At 40.5% G+C, this 27,153-nt stretch overlaps 1 protein-coding gene across 2 annotated transcripts in view; it reads right to left on the bottom strand.

Annotated features, from left to right (window-relative positions):
• PHF2 (PHD finger protein 2) overlaps positions 1–27,153 on the bottom strand; it is a 697,107-nt gene that overhangs the window by 359,760 nt on the left and 310,194 nt on the right. For both annotated transcript variants that reach the window (XM_053720695.1, XM_053720696.1), the window contains exon 2: positions 17,043–17,128. In XM_053720695.1, coding sequence (XP_053576670.1) covers positions 17,043–17,128 — 86 coding nt within the window. The remainder of the gene's footprint in view (positions 1–17,042; positions 17,129–27,153) is intronic.

The raw sequence follows: 27,153 nt of genomic DNA, 5'->3' as shown, positions 1-27,153 counted from the left end.
TAACATCACTGCCACCTATCTGTACAGTAACATCACTGCCCCCATATGTACAGTAACATCACTGCCCCCCATCTGTACAGTAACATCAGTGCCACCTATCTGTACAGAAACATCACTGCCACCTATCTGTACAGTAACATCACTGCCCCTATCTGTACAGTAACATCACTGCCCCTATCTGTACAGTAACATCACTGCCACCTATCTGTACAGTAACATCACTGCCACACGCAATCAGTTTCAGTGTATTATTCCTGGTTGCTAGAATCCAGGGCACCGCACCCTATTAGGAGTGTAATACAGAGGGTGAACACATCTGGTGACAACAGGCATATGTGTGTAGCCACCAATAAACAGCTAGTATCCTGTTAGCCTGCAACTGGAAGTTAATAACTACTTCTGTTAAGAAAACTTCTTAAAGCGACAGTAAAGACAAAATTAAATATTAATGATTAAGAGTGTGTGCAGTTTTAAACAGCTTACTAAATTAATTATATTATCTAATTTGCTGCATTCTCTTGGTATCCTTTGTTGAAAAGCATATCTAGGTAGGATAAGGAGCTGCAATACAATACTGGGAACTAGTTGCTGATTGGTGGCTGCACAACCTGATGCATTCAGCTAGCTCCCATTGCATTGCTGCTCCTTCAAACAAACAAAACTGAGAGAATGAAGCAAATTTGATAATAGAAGTAAACTGGACGTTGTTTGAAATTGTCAGTTCTATCCAAATCATAAAAGAAAAAATGGTGTTTTGTGTCCCTTGTGTAAGCTGTCCACAGCCTCCGAGGCTGCAAACGTCAAACATGCCAGACTTATTAATTAGGGATGAATGACAAGCTCTGCTCCAAACCTTCTTGGAGAAAGGATAATATCCTGGGAATCCTGACCTTACTCCATGAGTAACCCTTGGATTCACACCAATAAAGATATTTACGCCATATCTTATGGTAAATTTTCCTGGTGACAGGCTTTCGTGCCTGTATTAAGGTATCAATTACTGACTCGGAGAAGCCACGCATTGATAACATCAAGCGTTCAATCTCCAGGCAGTCAGTCTCAGAGAAATTAGATTTGGATGATTGAAAGGACCCTGTAGTAGGTGGTCTTGTCTTAACGGCAGAGTCCAAGGTGGAAAGGATGACATGTCCACTAGATCTGCATACTAGGTCCTGCGTGGCCATGCAGGCACTATCAAGATCACCGATGCTCTCTCCTGCTTGATCTTCGCAATCAGACGAGGGAGCAGAGGAAACGGTGGAAACACATAAGCCAGGTTGAAAGACCAGGGTGCTGCTAGAGCATCTATCAGCGTCGCCTTGGGATCCCTGGACCTGGATCCGTAACAAGGAAGTTTGGTGTTCTGGCGAGACGCCATGAGATCCAGTTCCGGTTTGCCCCAACGATGAATCAATTGTGCAAACACCTCCGGATGGAGTTCCCACTTCCCCGGATGAAAAGTCTGACGACTTAGAAAATCCGCCTCCCAGTTCTCTACACCGGGGATATGGATAGCTGATAGGTGGCAAGAGTGAATCTCTGCCCAGCGAATTATATTTGAGACTTCTAACATCGCTAGGGAACTCCTTGTTCCCCCTTGATGGTTGATGTAAGCCACAGTCGTGATGTCCGACTGAAATCTGATGAACCTCAGAGTTGCTAACTGAGGCCAAGCCTCAAGAGCATTGAATATAGCTCTCAGTTCCAGAATATTTATTGGAAGGAGTGACTCCTCCTGAGTCCACGATCCCTGAGCCTTCAGGGAGTTCCAGACTGCACCCCAACCTAGAAGGCTGGAATCTGTCGTTACAATTGTCCAATCTGGCCTGCGAAAGGTCATACCTTTGGACAGATGGACCCGAGATAGCCACCAGAGAAGAGAATCCCTGGTCTCTTGATCCAAATTTAGTAGAGGGGACAAATCTGTGTAATCCCCATTCCACTGACTGAGCATGCAGAGTTGCAGCGGTCTGAGATGTAGGCATGCAAACGGCACTATGTCCATTGCCACTACCATTAAGCCGATTACTTCCATGCACTGAGCCACCGAAGGGCGAGGAATGGAATAAAGAACACAGCAGGAATTTAGAAGTTTTAATAACCTGGACTCCGTCAGGTAAATTTTCATTTCTACAGAATCTATCAGAGTCACTAGGAAGGAAACTCTTGTGAGGGGGGATAGAGAACTCTTTTCCTCGTTCACCTTCCACCCATGCGACCTCAGAAATGCCAACACTATGTCCGTATGAGACTTGGCAATTTGGAAGTTTGACGCCTGAATCAGGATGTCGTCTAAATAAGGGGCCACTGCTATGCCCCGCAGCCTTAGAACCGCCAGAAGCGACCCCAGAACCTTCGTAAAAATTCTTGGGGCTGTAGCTAACCCAAAGGGAAGAGCTACAAACTGGTAATGCCTGTCTAGGAAGGCAAACCTGAGAAACCGATGATGATCTTTGTGTATCGGAATGTGAAGATAAGCATCCTTTAAATCCACTGTAGTCATGTATTGACCCTCCTGGATCATAGGTAGGATGGTACGAATAGTCTCCATCTTGAATGATGGAACTCTTAGGAATTTGTTTAAGATATTTAGATCCAAAATTGGTCTGAAGGTTCCCTCTTTTTTGGGAACCACAAACAGATTTGATTAAAATCCCTGTTCCTTTTCCTCCTTTGGAACTGGATGGATCACTCCCATAACTAGGAGGTCTTGTACACAGTGTAAGAATGCCTCTCTCTTTATCTGGTTTGCAGATAATTGTGAAAGGTGAAATCTCCCTTTTGGGGGGAAGCCTTGAAGTCCAGAAGATATCACTGGGATATAATTTCCAGCGCCCAGGGATCCTGGACATCTTTTGCCCACGCCTGGGTGAAGAGCGAAAGTCTGCCCCCTACTAGATCCATTACCGGATAGGGAGCTGTTCCTTCATGCTGTCTTAGAGGCAGCAGCAGGCTTTTTGGCCTGCTTACCTTTGTTCCAGGTCTGGTTAGGTCTCCAGGCCATCTTGGACTGAGCAAAAGTTCCCTCTTGTTTTGCATTAGAGGAAGTTGATGCCGCACTTGCCTTGAAGTTTCGAAAGGCACGAAAATTAGACTGTTTGGCCCTTGATTTGGACCTATCCTGAGGAAGGGCATGACCTTTTCCTCCAGTGATATCAGCAATAATCTCCTTCAAACCAGGTCCGAATAGGGTCTGCCCCTTGAAGGGAATGTTAAGCAGCTTAGACTTTGAAGTAACGTCAGCTGACCATGATTTAAGCCATAGCGCTCTGAGCACCTGGATAGCAAAACCAGAATTCTTAGCCGTTAGTTTAGTCAAATGAACAATGGCATCAGAAACAAAAGAATTGGCTAGCTTAAGTGCTCTAAGCTTGTCAAGAATTTAATCCAATGGAGTCGCTACCTGTAAAGCCTCTTCCAGAGACTCAAACCAGAACGCCGCAGCAGCAGCAGTGACAGGAGCAATGCATGCAAGGGGCTGTAGGATAAAACCTTGTTGAATAAACATTTTCTTAAGGTAACCCTCTAACTTTTTATCCATTAGATCTAAGAAAGCACAACTGTCCTCAACAGAGATAGTAGTATGCTTTGCTAGAGTAGAAACTGCTCCCTCCACCTTAGGAACTGTCTGCCATAAGTCCCGTGTGGTGGCGTCTATTGGAAACATTTTTCTAAAAATAGGAGGGGGAGAGAACGGCACACCTGGTCTATCCCATTCCTTAGTAATAATTTCTGTAAACCTTTTTAGGTATTGGAAAAACATCAGTGCACACCGGCACTGCATAGTATTTATCCAGTCTACACAATTTCTCTGGCACTGCAATTGTGTCACAGTCATTCAGAGCAGCTAAAACCTCCCTGAGTAACACGCGGAGGTGTTCAAGCTTAAATTTAAATGTAGAGATATCAGAATCAGGTTGCATCATCTTCCCTGAGTCAGAAACATCACCCACAGAAAGAAGCTCTCCTTCTTCAGCTTCTGCATATTGTGAGGCAGTATCAGACATAGCTCTTAAAGCGTCAGTATGCTCTGTATTTCGTCTAACTCCAGAGCTATCTTGCTTTCCTCTAAATTCAGGTAGTCTGGCTAATACCGCTGACAGTGTATTATCCATGACTGCCGCCATGTCTTGTAAAGTAAACGCTATGGGCGCCCTAGATGTACTTGGCGCCATTTGAGCGTGAGTCCCTTGAGCAGGAGTCAAAGGATCTGACACGTGGGGAGAGTTAGTCGGCATAACTTCCCCCTCGTCAAATTCCTCTTGTGATAAATTTTTTAAAGACAGAATATGATCTTTATTGCTTAAAGTGAAATCAGTACATTTGGTACACATTCTAAGAGGGGGTTCCACCATGGCTTTTAAACATAATGAACAAGGAGTTTCCTCTATGTCAGACATGTTTGTACAGACTAGCAATGAGACTAGCAAGCTTGGAAAACACTTTAAATCAAGTTAACAAGCAAATATAAGAAACGGTACTGTGCCTTTAAGAGAAACAAATTTTGTCAGAATTTGAAAAACAGTGAAAAAAGGCAGTAAATCAAACGAAATTTTTGCAGTGTGCATAATAAGCTAACAGAGCATTGCACCCACTTGCAAATGGATGATTAACCCCTTAGTTCAAAAAACGGATCAAAAAAACCATATAGACGTTTTTTAACAGTCACACCAAACTGCCACAGCCTTGCTGTGGGCCTACCTTCCCCAACAAACGATTTTGGAAAGCCTAAGAGCCCTCTAGAGATGTCCTATAGCAGGGGACTCCTGGAGGAAGCTGGATGTCTCAGTCTGTAAAAGTTACTGCGCAAAAAAGCGGTAAATTAGGCCCCTCCCACTCATAGTAACACAGTGGAAAGCCTCAGGAAACTGTATCTAGGCAAATTTAAGCCAGCCATGTGGAAAAAACAATGCCCCAATAAAGTTTTATCACCAAGTTTTATCACCAAAGTATATATAAAAACGTTTAAACATGCCAGCAAACGTTTTATATTGTAAATATAAAAGAGTATTACCTCAGAAAGTAAGCATGATACCAGTCGCTATTAAATCACTGTATTCAGGCTTACCTTACATAAATTTGGTATCAGCAGCATTTTCTAGCATTTCACATCTTCTAGAAAAAATCTTAACTGCACATACCTCATAGCAGGATAACCTGCATGCCATTCCCCCGCTGAAGTTATCTCTCTCTTCAGTCATGTGTGAGAACAGCAATGGATCTTAGTTACAACCTGCTAAGATCATAGAAATCACAGGCAGATTCTTCTATTTTTCTGCCTGGAACAAAATAGTACAACTCCGGTACCATTTAAAAATAATAAACTTTTGATTGAAGCAAAATAACAGCTACATTTCACCACTTTCTCTCTTACTACCTCCATGCTTGTTGAGAGTTGCAAGAGAATGACTGGATATGGCAGTTAGGGGAGGAGCTATATAGACAGCTCTGCTGTGGGTGTCCTCTTGCAACTTCCTGTTGGGAATGAGAATATCCCACAAGTAATGGATGATCCGTGGACAGGATACACCTTACAAGAGAAAAAAATCTACAGTTTATTGAATTTAATAGTGTTATTGCATTGTCTTTTCATTATGCACCTATGCTAATTGTGCAATTCTACCATATTGAAAGGTCCTGCAATACTTATGAAACAACAGTTTATAAAAAAGTTTTGTGGCAGAGTTAAAGGGATATGGTATATGGCAAGGGGCAGGACTAGGTAGGGATCAAAGGTGTATGTGTATATATGTATATATGTGTGTATCAGGGCTGGCTCAAGACTTTCTGTTGCCTGAATCTAACAATAAAATGTGCCCTTCAACTCTGTCCAAACCAATCATATGGCTAGATTACGAGTTTTGCGGTATGAGTGAAAAAGCAGCGTTAAGGCTCTTTTTCACTACCGCTGCTATTACGAGTCTTGCAGGTATTCCTGCACCGCACACTTTTTTGTCCGTAATGCAACGTAATTACCGCAGCTTTCCAAAAGTCCTTTTTCAATGGGACTTCCATAGCGCCGGTATTACGAGTTTGCCTGTCCGGCCAAAAAGTGAGCGGTATAGCCTATAACTACAAGATCCGTAACGTAAACTGAAAGTCAGTAGTTATGGATTTTACGCTACAACGCCGTAACATAAAACTCATAACTAAAGTGCTAAAAAGTACACTAACACCCATAAACTACCTATTAACCCCTAAACCGAGGCCCTCCCGCATCGCAACCACTAAAATAAAAATTATTAACCCCTAATCTGCCGCTCCTGACATCGCCGACACTAGAATAAACATATTAACCCCTAAACCGCCTCACTCCCACATCGCAACAATAGTTAAATATTATTAACCCCTAATCTGCTGTCCCTAACATCGCCACAACCTACATTACTGTTATTAACGCCTAATCTGCCGCTCCCAACGTTGCCGCCACTATACTAAAGTTATTAACCCCTAAACCTAACCCTAAGTCTAACCCTAACACCCCCTACTTTAATATAATTAAAATAAATCTAATTAAAAAATCCTATCATTAACTAAATAATTCATATTTAAAACTAAATACTTACCTGTAAAATAAACCCTAAGCTAGCTACAATATAACTAATATTTACATTGTAGCTAGCTTAGGGTTTATTTTATATTGTATATATTTTAACTAGGTAGACTAGTTAGTAAATAGTTATTAACTATTTACTAGCTACCTAGCTACAATAAAACATCATTTATGCTTACCTGATAAATTTATTTCTCTTGTAGTGTGTTCAGTCCACGGGTCATCCATTACTTATGGGATATATTCTCCTTCCCAACAGGAAGTTGCAAGAGGATCAACCAAGCAGAGCTGCTATATAGCTCCTCCCCTCACATGTCATATCCAGTCATTCGACCGAAACAAGACAAGAAAGGAGAAACTATAAGGTGCAGTGGTGACTGGAGTTATAATTTTAAAATTTAGAACCTGCCTTAAAAAGACAGGGTGGGCAGTGGACTGAACACACTACAAGAGAAATAAATTTATCAGGTAAGCATAAATTATGTTTTCTCTTGTTAAGTGTGTTCAGTCCACGGGTCATCCATTACTTATGGGATACCAATACCAAAGCTAAGTACACGGATGATGGGAGGGACAAGGCAGGAACATTAAACAGAAGGAACCACTGCCTGTAGAACCTTTCTCCCAAAATCAGCCTCCGAAGAAGCGAAAGTGTCAAATTTGGAAAATTTGGAAAAAGTATGAAGTGAAGACCAAGTTGCAGCCTTGCAAATCTGTTCAACAGAGGCCTCATTCTTAAAGGCCCAGGTGGAAGCCACAGCTCTGGTGGAATGAGCTGTAATTCTTTCAGGAGGCTGCTGTCCAGCAGTCTCATAGGCTAAACGTATTATGCTACAAAGCCAAAAAGAGAGAGAAGTAGCCGAAGCCTTTTGACCTCTCCTCTGTCCAGAGTAAACGACAAACAGAGAAGAAGTTTGTCTAAAATCTTTAGTTGCCTGTAAGTAGAACTTCAGAGCACGGACCACGTCTAGATTATGCAAAAGACGTTCCTTCTTTGAAGAAGGATTAGGACATAATGATGGAACAACAATCTCTTGATTGATATTCCTGTTAGAAACAACCTTAGGTAAAAACCCAGGTTTAGTACGCAGAACTACCTTGTCTGAATGAAAGATCAGATAAGGAGAATCACAATGTAAGGCAGATAACTCAGAGACTCTTCGAGCCGAGGAAATAGCCATCAAAAACAAAACTTTCCAAGATAAAAGCTTAATATCAATGGAATGAAGGGGTTCAAACGGAACACCCTGAAGAACTTTAAGAACCAAGTTTAAGCTCCACGGAGGAGCAACAGCTTTAAACACAGGCTTAATTCTAGCCAAAGCCTGACAAAAGGCCTGGACGTCTGGATTCTCTGCCAGACGTTTGTGTAAAAGAATAGACAGAGCTGAAATCTGTCCCTTTAGCGAACTAGCGGATAAACCCTTTTCTAAACCCTCTTGTAGAAAAGCTAATATCCTAGGAATCCTAACCTTACTCCATGAGTAACTCTTGGATTCGCACCAATATAAATATTTATGCCATATCTTATGGTAAATTTTTCTTGTCACAGGTTTCCGAGCCTGTATTAATGTATCAATAACCGAATCCGAAAACCCACGCTTTGATAGAATCAAGCGTTCAATTTCCAGGCAGTCAGCCTCAGAGAAATTAGGTTTGGATGGTTGAAAGGACCCTGAATTAGAAGGTCCTGCCTCAGAGGAAGAGACCATGGTGGACAGGACGACATGTCCACTAGGTCTGCATACCAGGTCCTGCGTGGCCACGCAGGCGCTATCAGAATTACCAATGCCTTCTCCTGTTTGATCCTGGCAATCAGCCGAGGTAGCAACGGAAATGGTGGAAACACATAAGCTATGTTGAAAACCCAAGGGGCTGCTAATGCATCTATCAGCACCGCTCCCGGGTCCCTGGACCTGGATCCGTAACAAGGAAGCTTCGCGTTCTGGCGAGATGCCATGAGATCCAGATCCGGTTCGCCCCAACGACGAATCAGTTGAACAAATACCTAAGGGTGAAGTTCCCACTCTCCCGGATGAAAAGTCTGGCGACTTAGGAAATCCGCCTCCCAGTTCTCTACGCCTGGGATGTGAATCGCTGACAGGTGGCAAGAGTGAGACTCTGCCCAGCAAATTATCTTCGAGACTTCCAACATCGCTAGGGAACTCCTGGTTCCCCCTTGATGATTGATGTAAGCCACAGTCGTGATATTGTCCGACTGAAATCTGATGAACCTCAGCTTTGCTAACTGAGGCCAAGCTAGAAGAGCATTGAATATTGCTCTTAATTCTAGAATGTTTATTGGAAGGAGTTTCTCCTCCTGAGTCCACGATCCCTGAGCCTTCAGGGAATTCCAGACTGCTCCCCAGCCTAGAAGGCTGGCATCCGTTGTTACAATCGTCCAATCTGGCCTGCGAAAGGTCATTCCTTTGGACAGATGAACCGGTGACAACCACCAGAGAAGCGAATCTCTGGTCTCCTGGTCCAGATTTAGCAAAGGGGACAGATCTGAGTAATCCCCGTTCCATTGACTGAGCATGCATAGTTGCAGCGGTCTGTGAAGCAGGCGCGCAAATGGCACTATGTCCATTGCCGCGACCATTAAGCCGATTACCTCCATGCACTGAGCTACTGATGGGCTTGGAACGGAATGAAGGACACGGCAAGCATTGAGAATCTTTGATAACCTGGACTCCGTCAGGTAAATCTTCATCTCCACAGAATCTATAAGAGTCCCTAGAAAAGGAACCCTTGTGAGTGGTAACAGAGAACTCTTTTCCACGTTCACTTTCCACCCATGCGACCTCAGAAATGCTAGAACTATCTCTGTATGAGACTTTGCATTCTGAAAACTTGACGCTTGTATCAGAATGTCGTCTAGGTACGGAGCCACCGCTATGCCTCGTGGTCTTAGTACCGCCAGAAGTGAGCCCAGAACCTTCGTAAAAATCCTCGGGGCCGTGGCTAACCTGAAGGGAAGAGCCACAAACTGGTAATGCCTGTCTAGAAAGGCAAACCTCAGGTACCGATAATGATCTTTGTGAATCGGTATATGAAGGTAAGCATCCTTTAAGTCCACCGTGGTCATATATTGACCCTCTTGGATCATGGGTAGGATGGTTCGAATGGTTTCCATCTTGAACGATGGTACCCTTAGGAATTTGTTTAAGATCTTTAAGTCCAAGATTGGTCTGAAGGTTCCCTCTTTTTTGGGAACCACAAATAGATTTGAGTAAAATCCTTGCCCCTGTTCCGATCGCGGAACTGAGTGGATCACTCCCATGATTAAGAGGTCTTGTACGCATTGTAGAAATGCCTCTCTCTTTACTAGGTTTGTCGATAACCTCGAAAGATGGAACCTCCCTTGTGGAGGAGAGGTTTTGAAATCCAGAAGGTATCCCTGAGATATAATCTTTAACGTCCAGGGATCCTGCACATCTCTTGCCCAAGCCTGGGCAAAGAGAGAAAGTCTGCCCCCCACTAAATCCGTCTCCGGATAGGGGGCCCTGTCTTCATGCTGTCTTAGGGGCGGGAGTAGGCTTTCTGGCCTGCTTGCCCTTGTTCCATGACTGGTTGCCTTTCCAACCCTGTCTGTAACGAGCAGTAGTTCCTTCCTGTTTTGGAGCGGAGGAAGTCGATGCTGCTCCTGCCTTGAAGTTACGAAAGGCACGAAAATTGGACTGTTTGGCCTTTGGTTTGGCCCTGTCCTGAGGAAGGGCGTGGCCCTTACCTCCCGTAATGTCAGCAATAATTTCCTTCAAGCCGGCCCGAATAAGGTCTGCCCTTTGAAAGGAATGTTAAGTAGCTTAGACTTGGAAGTTACATCCGCTGACCAGGATTTAAGCCAGAGCGCTCTGCGCGCCTGTATGGCGAATCCGGAATTTTTAGTCGTAAGTTTGGTTAGATGTACTACAGCATCTGAAACAAACGCATTAGCTTGCTTAAGGGTTCTAACTTTGCTCAAAGCCTCATCCAATGGCTCTGTGCGAATCGCCTCTTCTAGAGACTCAAACCAGAATGCCGCTGCAGCCGTGACAGGCGCAATGCATGCAAGAGGCTGCAATATAAAACCCTGTTGAACAAACATTTTCTTAAGATAACCCTCTAACTTTTTATCCATTGGATCTGAGAAAGCACAGCTATCCTCCACCGGGATAGTGGTACGCTTGGCTAACGTAGAAACTGCTCCCTCCACCTTAGGGACCGTCTGCCATAAGTCTCGTGTGGTGGCGTCTATAGGGAACATTTTTCTAAATATCGGGGGAGGGGAAAAAGGCACACCGGGTCTATCCCACTCCTTACTTATAATTTCTGTAAGTCTTTTTGCTATAGGAAAAACATCAGTACACACCGGTACCGCATAGTATCTATCCAACCTACACAATTTCTCTGGAATTGCCACCGTGTCGCAATCATTCAGAGCCGCTAATACCTCCCCTAGTAACACACGGAGGTTCTCAAGCTTAAATTTAAAATTTGAAATTTCTGAATCCGGTCTCCCCGGATCAGAACCGTCACCGACAGAATGAAGCTCACCGTCCTCATGTTCTGCAAATTGTGACGCAGTATCAGACATGGCTCTCGTGTCATCAGCGCGCTCTGTCCTTAACCCAGAGCTATCGCGTTTGCCCCTTAATTCGGGCATATTATATAATACTTCTTTCATAACATTAGCCATATCATGTAAAGTGATTTGTAAGGGCCTAGATGTACTAGGTGTCTCAACCCTACGCATCTCCCGAGACGCAGGTACTGACACGTGAGGAGAGTTAGGCGGCATAACTTCCCCCTCGTTGTCTGGTGATAGTTTCTTTATCGGTACAGATTGACTTTTATCCAAAGCAATATCAATACAATTGGTACACATCGTTCTATTGGGCTCCACATTGGCTTTTGAACATGATGAACAAACAGTTTCCTCTGAATCAGACATGTTTAAACAGACTTAGCAATGAAACTAACAAGCTTGGAAATCACTTTCAATAAGTTTACAAGCAATATAAAAAACGCTGCAGCGCTTCAAAAATACAGATATAATTAAGCAATTCTTAACAAGAAGTGTATTATTAGCAGAGGATTGCACCCATTAGCAAAAGGATGATTAACCCCTCAATACCCAAAACGGATAAAACAGATATCAATTAAGATTTAACGCTTTTAATCACAGTCAGCACACTGTCACAGATCTGCTGTGACTTATTACCTCCCTCACAAATGAAATTTGCAGACCCCTGAGCTCTCTAGAGACGTCCTGGATCAAGGAGGAAGAAGCAGGAAGACTGTGCAAGAATTTTAACTGCGCAACAAGGCGCTAAAACAAGGGCCCTCCCACTCCAATCACAACAGTGGGAGCCCTGATATAACGGTTTCCATGCAGAAAAATATGTTAGCCATGTGGAAAAAAATCATGCCCAAAGCGATTTATCACCAAAGTACCTCACAAAAACGAATAACATGCCAGTAAACGTTTTATTAAAAAACAACATTTTTCAATGTCATGCAAAGCTATCACTAAGCCTGCTACCAGTCGCTACCACTGCAGAGAAGGCTTAAGTATCATTTCAGTGTGAACAGTATTTTCACAGTCAAATTCTAGTCCCTAGAAAATAACTCGACTGCGCATACATTTATCAGCCTGATACCAGTTGCCACTACTGCACTTAAGGCTGTACTTACATCATACAGTAACAGCAGTATTTTCTTAGTCAATTCCATTCCCAGAAAATAAAGTACTGCACATACCTCATTTTGCGGAGGACCCCGCATGCTATTCCCAGTTTCTGAAGTTACCCCACTCCTCAGAATATTGACAACAGCCAGTGGATCTTAGTTACGCCTGCTAAGATCATAGAAAAAAGACGCAGGCAGTTTCTTCTTCCAAATACTGCCTGAGATAGAAAAACAGCACACTCCGGTGCCATTTAAAATAACAAACTTTTGATTGAAGAATAGTTAAGTAAAAACTCCAGCTCCTCTCGCGACCTCCTTCTTTGTTGAGGGTTGCAAGAGAATGACTGGATATGACATGTGAGGGGAGGAGCTATATAGCAGCTCTGCTTGGGTGATCCTCTTGCAACTTCCTGTTGGGATGGAGAATATATCCCATAAGTAATGGATGACCCGTGGACTGAACACACTTAACAAGAGAAATACAAATTTACCTGTAAAATAAAACCTAACCTGATTTACACTAACACCTAACCTTACACTACAATTAAATAAATTACATTAATTAAATACAATTAACTAAATTACAACAAAAAAACACACTAAATACACAAAATAAAAAATAAATTATCAGATATTTAAACTAATTACACCTAATCTAATAGCCCTATCAAAATAAAAAAAGCCCCCCAAAATAAAAAAAACCCTAGTCTAAACTACCAATAGCCCTTAAAAGGGCCTTTTGCGGGGCATTGCCCCAAATAAATCAGCTCTTTTACCAGTAAAAAAATAATACAAACAACCCCCAACAGTAAAACCCACCACCCACACAACCAACCCCCCAAATAAAATCCTAACTAAAAAACCTAAGCTCCCCATTGCCCTGAAAAGGGCATTTATATGGGCATTGCCCTTAAAAGGGCATTTAGCTATTTTTCTGCCCAAACCCTAATCTAAATATAAAACCCACCCAATAAACCCTTAAAAAAAAAAACTAACACTAACTCCCGAAGATCCACTTACAGTTTTTGAAGACTGGACATCCATCCTCAACAAAACCGTGAGAAGTCCTCATCGAAGCCGGGAAACGTATTTATCCAAGAGGCAAGAAGTGGTCCTCCAGATGGGCAGAAGTCTTCATCCAGACGGCATCTTCTATCTTCATGCATCCCCCACGGAGCGACTCCATCTTCAAGACATCCGGCGCAGAGCATCCTTTTCAATCGACGTCTTCTTGAAGGTTCCTTTAAATAAAGTCATCCAAGATGGCGTCTTTTGAATTCCGATTGGCTGATAGAATTCTATCAGCCAATCGGAATTAAAGGTGAAAAAATCCTATTGGCTGATGCAATCATACATAAATAAATCATACATATAAATAAAACTCTGCAATATACTTTCATTATTTGTTTTGTCCCCTTTGCCTGTAATTCCATTCTGAAATTGTGAGCTTTTCAGTTCCTGATAGAAATGGTAGTGCAGAACACTGTTATATAACACACAGCCATTGGCTGCACACTCTAGTGACCTATTTATAACTGTCCCTAATTGGACACAGCAGAGAATGTAACCTAGGTTACAACATGGCAGCTCCCATTGATTTACAGACACTAAAACTTTACACTTATTTTGTCACAATTTAAACAGATAATGAAACTTTAAAAAATACATCTACATGTTATTCTCAGCCTAATCTTTTCTTTGAATGCATCATTCTATCTAGCATTAATTTATTGTTTTATGTCCCTTTAAAATAGTAAAGAACAGGACTGCATGAAGAACTTTTTGCCTTCGACTTGTAACCGAGATCATAGTAACTTATGAGCAATGGTGCAATAGGAAACTGCTTTAGCACATTTTATTTGCTCCATTATGTCCCTTTAATGAATGTTTTATTTGTAGTAAGAACTCCCAATGCTATAAGGAACATGTAGACTTGCGTTTTGCTATTGATTTAGTAGTTGGTTTATTCTATAATCTCACAATACGATGGTAGATTACAATTACTCACTGTAGGACATAAATTATAACAAAGTGCGCGGTTTCTCTTTAGCGGTAAGAATGTCTCTGATGTAGAGAGAATCCACAGATTACACAACAATTACTTCCTTCTGGCTGTTACTGGTGCTCGGCGTCTGTTTCAGTACAATACCAGTGCATCTTTAGAGGGCTGCCCAGTTAGAAAGAATTACAGAATTAATTTACTTAGGGAAACAGGGCTAAAATGAGAACTTCATAAGCTGCAAAAAATGAACTGGGTGCGACTACCGGCATCACAAAGTCATAAAATGCCTTTACAATTATGATCTTAAAGGGACAGTCTGCTCCAAAATGTTTATTTTTAAAAAAGATAGATAATCCCTTTATTACCCATTCCCCAGTGTTGCATAACCAACACTGTTATATTAATACATATTTTACCTCTGTGAATACCTTATATCTAAGCCTCTGCAGACTGCTCCTTATCTCAGTTATATTAAAGGGACAGTAAACCTTAAAAATAATGTTATATAATTCTGCACATAGTGCAGAATTATATAACATTATTTAGGCGCTATAGCCATAAACGCCTTTTTTACCTTTTAATTTGCTAAAAATATGGCGCTTTTACAGACCTGCTCTCTGCTCTCTGCTGAGCAGGTCTGTTATATTTAGTCAGCGCATCGGGCCAGCTGTATAGTCACAGCCTGGCCCGACCGCGCCATAGCACTAAGTGCAGCTCGGTCCTGTCAGAGAGCGGGTCTGTAAAAGCGCCATATTTTTAGCAAATTAAAAGGTAAAAAAGGCGTTTATGGCTATAGCACCTAAATAATGTTATATAATTATACATTATTTTTAAGGTTTACTGTCCCTTTAATATACTTTTTACCTCTGTGATTACCTAGTATCTAAGCCCTCTGCAGACTGCCCCTTATCTCAGTTATATTAATATACTTTTTACCTCTGTGATTACCTAGTATCTAATCCTCTGCAGACTGCTACTTATCTCAGTTATATTAATATACTTTTTACCTCTGTGATTACCTTGTATCTAAGCCTCTGCAGACTGCTCCTTATCTCAGTTATATTAATACACATTTTACCTCTGTGATTACCTTGTATCTAAGCCTCTGCAGACTGCTCCTTATCTCAGTTATATTAATACACATTTTACCTCTGTGATTACCTTGTATCTAAGCATCTTCTGACAGCGCCCTGTTCAAATTACTTTTTAGTTATTATCTATTGGCTTGCATTTTAGCCAATTAGTGATGTGTTGTGCACAAATCCACGGGCGTGAGCACAATGTTATCTATATGGCTCACATGAACTAGCAGTCTCTTGTTGTGAAAAGCAAATAAAAAGCATGTGATAACAGGCTGTCTGTAGTGGCTTAGAAACAGGCAGAGGTTTAAAGGTTATAAAGTATATTAATATAACAATGTTGGTTGTGCAAAGCTGGGAATGGGTAGTAAAGGTGTTAACTCTCTTATTAAACAATAACAATTTTAGTGTAGACTGCCCCTTTAAGGACATGGCAGATTGAATGTTTTAAATAAGCTAGCACAAAGGTAAAAAACTTTCCAATGTACTTATATTATCCAATTTGCTTAGTTCTCTTTGTATTCTTTATTAAAGAATCCCTAGGTAGGCTCATGAGCTGGGAGCAAGCTGCTGATTGGTGCTGCATACGTGTCTCTTGTAATTGGCTTACTAACGTGTTCAGTTAGCTCCCAGTAGTGCATTGCTGCTCCGTCAATAAAGGATACCAAAAGAATGAAGCAAAATTGATAATAGTAAACTGAAATGTTGTTAAAAATGAATGCTGTTTCTCTGAATAATGAAAGAAAAATGTTGGGTGTCATGCCCCTTTAACATAATTAGTATTTTTTTTTTTGGATACGCTCCGATTGGCAAGGAACATAACTCTAAGGATAATGTTTATCATCACACCCCCTTAATGAGGTCAGACACTAGGTCTAGTGCAGCGCTAACGGAAGTGCACACACAACAATATCATAAACTACCAATCTGTGAAAATAGGAGACTAACCTTACAGATTACTACTGATCATCATGTCATAGGAGCGTTTAGTAAGAATTTAAAAAGCAACTTTTTTAATCCCACATAAGGTTGGGTTTAAAACCTTTTATAAGTAACATTAATATGGAAAAAGGAGGGAATTATAGGAATCTTATTATATCAAAGTATATTTTGTGACATTACTGCAAAGTGCTATCTTATATGAAGATCTATAGTGAGATAAGTTAACATGCTTATTTGATCTATTACATATCAATGTTTGGGGATATTGTTAAAATAGAATGTGCAATCTGTTGTTTCAATTGTTTTTATGTACCTTGGGTAATGATCACACCCTATGGCTTTTATTATTACTTTTAATAAATCATTATTGTATACATGGAAGCCGGAGCTTGATTTGTCCTTCCCAGAACCTGGGCTCCGTTATCCATTTGGTGGATCAGTTAGCTGTGAGTTCCCAGCCCGTGTCACTTAGCACATTTGGTGCTGCTTTCTTTGTGAGTATAGCCACAATACAAGATCTTTTGACTCCGTATTACAGTCCCAGTATCACACTAGGAGGCGCCCTCTTGTTTGTGATTTCCTTTCACAGATTTCTGGATAATGAGCATTTTGGCTTCTTAGTTCATCAATAAAACAACTCATTTAAATACCATTTAAACACTGTTCCGTTGTAGACAAATTAACCCGATCATCAAAGGGTTAATGATCGATATGTTTATTAATAATAAAAATAATAATAATAATAAATAAAAAACACATACGTTGTGAGGAAAGGGAAAATAACATTTGTACTCACATGTAGATTTCCCGTGTGTTTTCTCACAGTTCGGACAGTGATAAATATCAATATCTGGAGCCTCGTCCTCTTCTACACCAACGCAGCTGCGGGATAAAAACAAAAGGTCAGTGCATTTAGCTATTTTATGTCTCTGTTTCACCTGAAAGCCATACATTACTGTAGTTATGTTTTCCCTTAAAGGTACGGACACCAAAATATTTCTGCCATGATTCAGACAGAGCAGCAATTTAAAAAAGTTTCTAATTTACTTCTAGCAGGGATGTAAGCTCAGGAGCATGCACGTGTCTGGAGCACTATATGGCAACAGTTTTGCAACAATGTTATACTAGAAAGGGAGAACTTTTTCGTTCCGTGTAGTGCTCCAGACACCTACCTGGGTATCTTTTCAACAAAGAATACCGTGTGAATGAAGCACATTTTATAATAGAAGTAAATTGGAAACTTTTTTTAAAATGTTATGCTCTGTCTGAATCACAAAAGATAACTTTTGGGTTTCATATCCCTTTAATGTGACTTGTTATACCAGCTGTGTAGCATTAAATATATGGAGAGTTTCTGTTTTTGGTTTATTCTTCTATTTGAAATAGCTGATTTTGCTCATTGAACCCACCACCCATTGTTCTAAAAAACGTGCCCAATCAAATTGGCTGAGTAAGCAGCATGAGCAGACCCATTTATTTTATATTATTATAGTAATAGTTTTTTGTTTGTTTTTTAGGGACACTAAAGCCATTTTTTTTCTTTCATGATTCAGATAGAGCAGCAATTTTAAGCAAATTTATAATTTACTCCTATAATCAATTTTCTTTGTCCTCTTGCTATTTTTCATCTAAAAAGCAGGAATGTAGAGAGGGCGGAGCCAGCCAGCCTAGGAGATGGCTGCTTTCTAGTGGAGCTCCTCAGCCCTATCTGAGTGGGAGCGTTACCGGCATTAGCCACCTTGCATCCAGTGACCCTATCTAGGCTGTAATGTAAGGCTAGCCTACTGTGGCATAAAAGAAAGCATTGGGGGCGATTCTGACCGCATCATAGGACCCCCGGATCTGCCGTAACACAGATAAAGGCCCGCACAAACCTGCAAAACACCCGGCTTGTCAGGGGCTGGAACCAGCAGAAAGACCGAGACCGAGGAAGGAATTCACCCGCGACCGACCAGCCGCATGAATAGCAGGAGCGTTACCGCAGCTGTGGTACAACGAGAGCAGAGGACACGGTGAGTCCCGGAGTGGGCCGCAGCCTGCACTCGAGTATATAGTGCGCACTTATTATTCAGCGCAACGGCTCACCCCCTTAATTAATGGAGCTGACAGGGTGACAAATGGGAAGGAGAGCAGGGGCTTCAGGAGGTTAATGCACAGTAATGCATATGAAAATCCCTAATATGTGCAGCCCTTTCATTTTGAATAATGCCTCACCCGGCTTAAATACAAAGGCAACTTAGGAATTAAAAGACTGTACCCTCATGCACTTACAGGAGTTTAAATAGCAGCCCAGCCTATGTTTTGCAAGCAGTAATAATCACTGATGGGACTCTTTATGGCTTTTTCCACAGCTCCTAGAGACAGCATTAAACTGTTAATCTTTTTCCTCTTCTCTAAATATCTGATATAAAACCCTTGCTACTAAAGAATTACTAAAGGAAGAGGGCAAATTATCACTCTGATTCTCTCTACAAATCTGCAGGAACAGTTTAGTAGCTTACTATCATCATTTATTCCTTGCAATGTCTCCAAAGAAGGGAAATAAAACTAGCAAAGGCACTAAGCAGCCAAAACCTGCAGCACATACAGTTAGTAATTTTTTCAAAACTTTGGAAACTAAGGTTTCTAATATTGCAGAAGCTGAGATTCCAGACCATGTCTCCTATCAAAGCTCATCTGAATCTGACGGCGATCAGGCCTCAGAAAACATCACAATCCCTACAGCCCTCTTCAACTCAATTCCTTCCAAAAAGGATTTTTCCTCGCTAATATCCCAAGTCAAACAATGCATTAGGGATGAAATATCTGACCTTAAAAAGGACATTTCTGACATTGGCCACAGGGTGGAATCCCTTGAAAACACTCAAGACTCACACACAGAAGCCATTTCAGATCTGCAACATACTATTCAATCCCAAGGCGCAACTATCACTGAACTTGAAGATAAAATAGATGACGCCGAAAATCGTAATAGACGTCATAATATTAGGCTGAGAGGAATTCCTGAAATCATACCACCTGCGGATCTGGAACAATATCTTCAAGATTTTTTCAGTGCCTTAAAAAAAGAAGAGACGCAGTCTAAGATAGAAATAGATAGAGCCCACAGAGCCTTGCGACCGAAACCACAAACAGGACAACCGCCAAGGGATGTCATAGTAAGAATTACCAACTTTCAGGTCAAGGAAGAGCTGATGAGACTAGCAAGGGAGCAGCAACCTCTTAGACATGAAAACACAGAAATACAAATGTTTGCAGATTTGTCGCAACGGACACTCTCTAAGCGGAGAGACCTTAAACCTCTCACAACCCAGCTGAGACAAATGAACATTCCTTATAGGTGGGGGTTTCCCTTTCAACTAGTAGTCCTCTGGAGAGGTAAACGATTTATCTGCACTTCTGTCAGGGAAATCCCTTCCATCTGTAGGGATCTAGATATACCAATTCCACAAGTAGAAGAGCTGGTCCCACCTCAGGAGGAGCAAACAAGACCTGGCAGATCTTCTCCTTTGCCGCAGAGAAGGGAATGGAGGCAAGTTCCTCAGAAGAAAGCAAGAAAATTTGCCACTGCTTCCACATCCCGACCTGAAGACAAGGGGTGACAGTTAATCCGTTTTGGAAAACCTCCTTTTTATTACTGGCCTCGTTGCTCTTTGAGAGGCTGCACTTGAGATAAGGAGTCCTTCTTACCGGGCCCTTCTAGTTGGGTTGTAACCCGTTCAGGTTCTACAACAAATGGCTGACTGGTATTTATGTGCATTGTTGCCCACTTGTTCTACTTGTTTTACCACCAATACTGTTATTGCTGTTCATAAAACCTCATGTTTTGTTTTAGGTTACCTATAGTCATGAAGTCTAATGCAAATAAGTTTTGTGACCTCAATTGTTACAGGTTAACAGCAGATAGATGTTTTGTTGCTCTCACTCAGACGGGAGGGTATCTTCTATAGATTAGTTCAATGTTTAGTATATTATTATTATTAAGAATTGTCTTTAATTTTGTGTTTTTCTTTTCGTTCTTCTTTCTATTATTGTTTTCTAGTTATTTGTCTTATTTTTCTCACATGTGCTCACATCACAAACATGTAGTTCGTCCTAATACATCAAGCGCACTGGGGTTCCTGACACCACTCTAGGTTGATGAGTAATCACACACCTCAAGACCTTAGGGTCTTCACACAAAACACCAAAGGTCTCAATTGCCCTAACAAAAGAAGAATGGCCATATTAGACCTTCATAAGAGAGGAGGACATGTATTAATGCTACAAGAAACACATTTCAGAACTAAAAATGTGCCCAAATATTTCTCTCCTCATTATCCCCAACACTTTCACAGCACTAATCCCAATAAAAAAATTAATGGGGTTAGCATCCTTATCCACAAAAGTATACCCTTTATTAAAACACAAATTGTCACAGATAAGGAAGGAAGGTTTCTATGTGTTAAAGGCCTTTTGTATGGCAAGCCAGTGACCCTAGTAAACATATATGCCCCTAACTTACAACAGGATAAATTTGTCACCTCTATAACAGACTCAATCATAAAAGAGTCTAAAGGCTCTCTCATCCTGGCTGGGGATTTAAACCTCCCACTGGATCCCACAATTGATTGCTCAAATCCTGGTACTAGAGCTAGAACCCCCAATCTTAAAACTATTTGGCATAAACTCAAATTACTTGGGTTACACGATTCGTGGAGATATTTCCATCCCCAAAAAACAGATTTCACATTCTTCTCGCACCCTAATCGCACTTACTCCAGGTTGGATTATATATTTGTGGACCATCTGGTCTTATCCCACACTAAGTCCTCCTCCATCTCGCACACGTCCTGGTCGGACCACTCCCTAGTCACATGCACTATAAGATGGCCAACAGCACCCCTTAGAGCCTTCCAGTGGAGACTAGATGACTCATTACTATTAGACCCAGCACAGGTAAAATTATTTTCAAAGCATATAAAAAGCTATTTTTCCACAAACAACACGTCAGATGTTACTATGTCCACCCTGTGGGAGGCTCACAAGAGCACCATAAGAGGAGAGTTCATTAAAGCAAAAGCGCAAATTAACAGGAAAAATAGAGCTGAAATAGACACCTTAGCGAGAGAAATTACTAAATTAGATTATGCACACAAACTCAACCCAGCGAATAACGATATCTTAGAGAACTTAACAAAAAGCAGGGAGAAGCTAAACTCCATTCTACAAATTAATTCACAACGGCAGCTACTTCACATACAACAAAGCTACTATAGGGAGGGAAACAAACCTGGGAAGTTATTAGCCAGAGCTTTAAAGACTCAGCAACAGAATACATATATTCACGCCATAAAATCACAACATGGCAAAAGCCTAGAAGATACCAATTCTATAGCTAAGGAATTCAAAGATTATTACCACAAACTTTATAACCTTTTCCCAAATAGGGACTACCAAACTCACCTTCTCTCATGCAATCAATATTTAGAGAACATTCCGATCCCACAACTAAGTACAGAACAATCCAAAAGATTAGAACTGCCCATTCAAACCACTGAAGTTGAGGAGGCGATAAAACAGTTGAAACAGGGTAAAGCACCAGGACCCGATGGTTTCACGGGTCTCTATTACAAAACATTTGCAAAACACTTAACCCCCTACTTAACATCCCTTTTCAACTCCATACCAGAACATTTATCATTCCCTGATAATATGTTACAGGCTAATATCACGGTTCTAGCTAAGCCAGGTAAACCCCCAAACTCCCCTGCAAATTTCAGGCCAATCTCGTTACTAAATATAGATCTTAAATTGTATGCCAAAATCTTGGCCACAAGGCTTAACCAAATTCTACCGACTCTGATCCACCAAGACCAGGTTGGGTTTGTGCCACATAGAGAGGCCAAGGATAATACGGTCAAGGTCCTTGATCTCTTGGAATATGTGACACAAAAAAGAATTCCAACTATATTTTTATCCACCGATGCCGAAAAGGCTTTTGACCGCCTTGATTGGACATACTTGTATACTACGTTGCAACACTTCCATTTCCCAGATTCTTTCATCCAAAAGATTTTGGCCCTGTATACTACCCCGTCAGCCCAGATTAAAATAAATGGCACTCTCTCAGATCCATTCGAAATACGGAATGGTTCTAGACAGGGCTGTCCTCTCTCCCCAATCCTTTTTATTCTTTCATTGGAACCGTTAGCTATTAAAATAAGATTGAACACCCAAATTAAAGGGATAGATATAGAAGATCAGTCACATAAATTAGCTATATACGCTGACGATATTCTCTTGACGCTCACCGACCCACTCCCCTCTCTAGAATTAGCTATCTCGGAACTGACACAATTTGGAGCTGTGTCTAACTTTTCGGTGAACATGACCAAATCGGAATACTTACCTATTAACCTTTCCCAACATTCCCTGGACACTTTAAAGACAACATGCCCCCTCAAACAACAGATGAAATACTTAAAATACCTCGGGATACACATAACCCCAGATAAATCGGACTTACGCAAATATAACTATGGTGGGTTAATCGCAGAACTTCAGACCCTCACTAGCTCCTGGCTCCCAAAAAACATATCCTGGCTAGGTAGAATTCAGGTTACTAAAATGACACTACTACCGAAGATTTTATACATCCTTCAGACAGTCCCAATAGCTGGTATCCAAAGAGACCTCGTTACATTACAAAAAATAATAAATGATTACATCTGGAGACGTAGGCCTCCACGAATTAATAAAAATACATTATTCCAAATCCCCTCTGAAGGAGGCCTGGGTGTTCCACACTTGCTCTCATATAAATTGGCAATTTCCTTACAAAGGATCTCAGACTGGTGTAAATTTGAGGGACCTAATTCCAGAAGATGGATACAAATTGAAAATGCCTTGACCACATCACATGACCTGAGTATTATAAGCTGGAATCCAGCATTCTTTACTACATTCTCTATATCATCCTCCTCAATTACTAATGAAACCTGGTCAGATTGGAGGAAACTATGTACTCCACAGAACAAAATCTCTTCCAGGTACTCCCCACTTACTACTCTCTTAAATAATCCAGAATTTAAACCTGGCTTGTCTTTGGAACAAGGTCCCCATTTAGATCTTATACAACACCTTCCCATATACTTACTAACAGATAGCGCTAATAATATCAAATCTAAACAACAACTTGAAGCACTGGGGCACCCTTTTCTGTCATCTTGGTTCAGGATTCACCAACTAAGGCATTACATAACTTCACATAAATGCAAAAAAGACCTCACACGGCCCCTCTCGATATTTGAGCAACTTTGTATTCCTAAAAAGGAAATAACCCGCGTGATATCTAAACTATATAAACTAATTTTGTCTAATACTTTCCCGCATCTCCCAACATACACCAAACGATGGGATAGGGAACTCAACACAAATACCACTCCAAAAACTTGGCTCCGAAGATTCGCGAATCTCTCCCATTCAGGGCATTCAGCCCAAGCAAAAGAAACAAACATCAAAATATTTATGAGATGGTATATGACCCCAGCTAGAATCAAACATATCTACAAAAAGTCCCCGGGCACTTGCTGGAGAGGATGTTTGAGGGAGGGTCATATCTCACACATTTGGTGGGAATGCACTTATATTAAAGAATTCTGGTCAAAGGTCTTTAGGGACATCAATAAAGTTTTAAGCACACACATCTCACCCGACCCAGACATAATTATGCTTAGTCACCCACCCCCTATTGCATGCAAAATAAGAAAACATTTATTTCAAATCATGCTCAATTCAGCCAATCAACTGATTCCAAAAATGTGGAAATCAGTGCGAACACCAACCATATCAGAATGGAAACACCTAGTTGACAAGAATCTGACAATGGAAAGATTTTATTATTTTAAACTAGGCCAATTGTCTTTATTCCACGATATGCAGTTCTTATGGGAATCTTACACTTACGGTGGTAGGCAAGCAATATAGGGTCAGAGTATACAACCACACACAGCGGTTCATATGAGTAATATTCTACCTCATCACTAATGCGACGAACAAATAATACAAAGCACAGTGAGACTTCTTTTATTTCCTCTTTCTTTCTTTTATTTTTCAAGCTATTAATAACATAGTTTATTAGTTTATTGTTATGAAATTGTTATATATAATTAAATCACATGTGACAAAGCTTTACTATTTGCAGTTGTACGTAACTTTCCGTATCCAATAGAGATTTTAAGCCCTTTTGCTCAATCTCAAAGACACTGGGGGTAAACCCACACATTTTTCATTCTGTTATATTAAGACTCATGGAACCCCCAAGATTACAGCTTTTATGAGAAGAAAATAAAGCCTTGGGGTAATAAGGGAGACATTTTTTGTGAGAGTTACAACTGTAGATTGTGTCATATGTTACTTGCATTCTGTTGTTTTTACACCACTTGCAGGTGGTTGATGTACTAGTAAACATTCTGTACAAAACAAACTAATAAAAAATAAAATAATTAAAAAAAAAAAAAAAAAAGCAGGAATGTAAAGCTTAGGAGCCATCTCAATTTAGGTTCAGCACTCTCAATAGCACTTGCTTATTGGTGGCTACATTTAGCCAACCAATAAGCAAGCATAACCCAGGTTCTGAAACAAAAATGGCCTTTACATTCCTGCTTTTAAATAAAGATAGCAAAAGAACAAAGAAAATGTGATAATAGGAGTAAATTAGAAAATTGCTTAAAATTGCTACTCTATCTGAATTATGAAAGAAAAAAAAATGGGGTTTAGTATCCCTTTAATTACTGAAAAACATTTTCCTCTGCAAAAAGACCTATTTATGAACTATTCTGGTGGAGGTGTGTCCCTGTCCACCAATAGACTTGCTTGTGGGAGTTCCGCATAGGAGGCCCTTTACATTTAGCGGACACATGTGGGACTTTAAAAATGTTAAACATTTAAGTGTACAGCAATGTTTGCGTAGATTTTACTGGACAGCCTGCTAAAATACTGGTGGTTGAATACGGGACACGCATGAAATTCAAGTATTTAGGAATGGAAGTGAGGCAGAGACGTCCCAAATAAATATTACAAAAAAAAAGGTAAGGGTAAAATAATATATATTTGTAGGTAAAGACAAAACAGCAGTTAAATATCCTTCTAATTTACATTTCTTTAAATGACCCCAGACATATTCATCTGTTTTATTAAACCCAAGAGCCTGTTTAGCACTTTAAAGATGTGCAGTACTCAGATTTAGTTGGCGACATGTTACATGAACTTTCCAACACAATCACGTTTTAATAGGGAGCCTAGAGGCATATAAATAAAATAGCATTTTCATGGCGCTATATACTGTACAAACAGCACATCTGTAATGAAACTAGATGAGATACATATGTATGGTTCACACACACAAATAGGGGAGCTACCGTGTAAGTTATCCTTTCCACTACTAAATCTCTTAAAGGGACATACAAGAGGATTACCATGCGCTAGAACATAATATTATCGCACTTTTGCTTGCACAGAACTGTAACACACAGCTATGAAGCAGCCCTCTTTAGGTCTTGAACATTACTAGCTTGAGAGACCTTTGACTATGAATGTAACCCCTTTGTGCTTGTGTGTGTGTGTGGGGGGGGGAGGGAGGGGGGTAAAGACACTAATATTGGCAAACAACAGTGCAAAAATAAAATGGCCTAGCACATTAGATCATATTAGTTTTTTAATTTTATTTCCCTTTAAAGTTCTGGTTTTCAGGGATAGCTGCCAAGTCTTACAAATGCACTGTAGCCCTCCGCTGTAGACAAGAGGTCCAAAGTCTGCTCGACAAATCTGTTTACAAATTAGGAGCAAGACAACGGTAGTTGTATATAGATATATGGAGAATAACCATATTGATGAATTATTTGTCTGAAACACATTTTTGGCCTGTGCATGTTTAGTCATTTTGTCTCATTAAACTACACTTCAAGGTCACATAACTGGGATTATGCCAGAGAAATCATTTGACATTTATTGTTCATTGGGACCAATAGCTGTTCTTCCTTCACCTACTAAATCTCCCATTCGCATAAAAATATATTCTCAAACATAGAGCTCTGCCTCACATTGTAGTAACAATAAATAAATAGCTCATGCATGGAAGTGTGATAGATAGATCAATGCTTGACAAATCCTGGGAGCCAGGGAGTAAAGCAAAGAGATGGTTCTTCAGTCCTGACTGGCTGTGAGCTGCTTACTGACCTGACAGAAAAGTGATCACAAATATCAATGCTTTATCACTTTTCTACAATAAATATAAAGATAAACAAACAGGAGTACCGTATGTTTTTCTTTGTTGTAGCTGAACAGTGATGTAAAAACAAAAACTGACATTCTTGTGAAAAATAAAATGCTTGCCACTCTCAAGCAGAACTTTATGTTTGTGTTTAACCTTTATGCTGTGTTTAATCATTTAGGGGCCAATAACAATTCTTTAGAAACATTTATGTAATGATTTTTCCACAAAATTCTAAGGGGATTTTTTTTGTAGTTAAACCATTTGATAAGCTTTTCTAAAGAATTGCTATTAACCTCATAGTTATCAGTTATGTAAAATGACACGCTCTAATAAAGTAAAATGTCTGCATTAGAATGTCCCTTTAACTAAAGTGACCTTAAACACAACAAGGCATCAGAGTAACCTTAACATAGAACAAACTGAAGGATGAAATGAGCTTAGGATTTACAATGAGAAGGGCAATAGGCAGACTAGTCGCCATATTGTCAAACAGCCCAACAGCTTATGTCACCGTCCTGTGAGAAACAAAACCTACCGCTTATGACTATTACTGTTCAGAGAAGCAGAACAAATGTAGCATCTGTATGAATTTGTCACCAAATATAACAATTAGGTATCAAGAAGTCAGCAAATAAAAGCTAATACAATAACA

Source organism: Bombina bombina, chromosome 7, assembly GCF_027579735.1.
Source record: "Bombina bombina isolate aBomBom1 chromosome 7, aBomBom1.pri, whole genome shotgun sequence".
Classification (NCBI taxonomy): Eukaryota; Metazoa; Chordata; class Amphibia; order Anura; family Bombinatoridae; genus Bombina; species Bombina bombina.
This window is presented reverse-complemented; position numbering and strand designations above follow the sequence as displayed.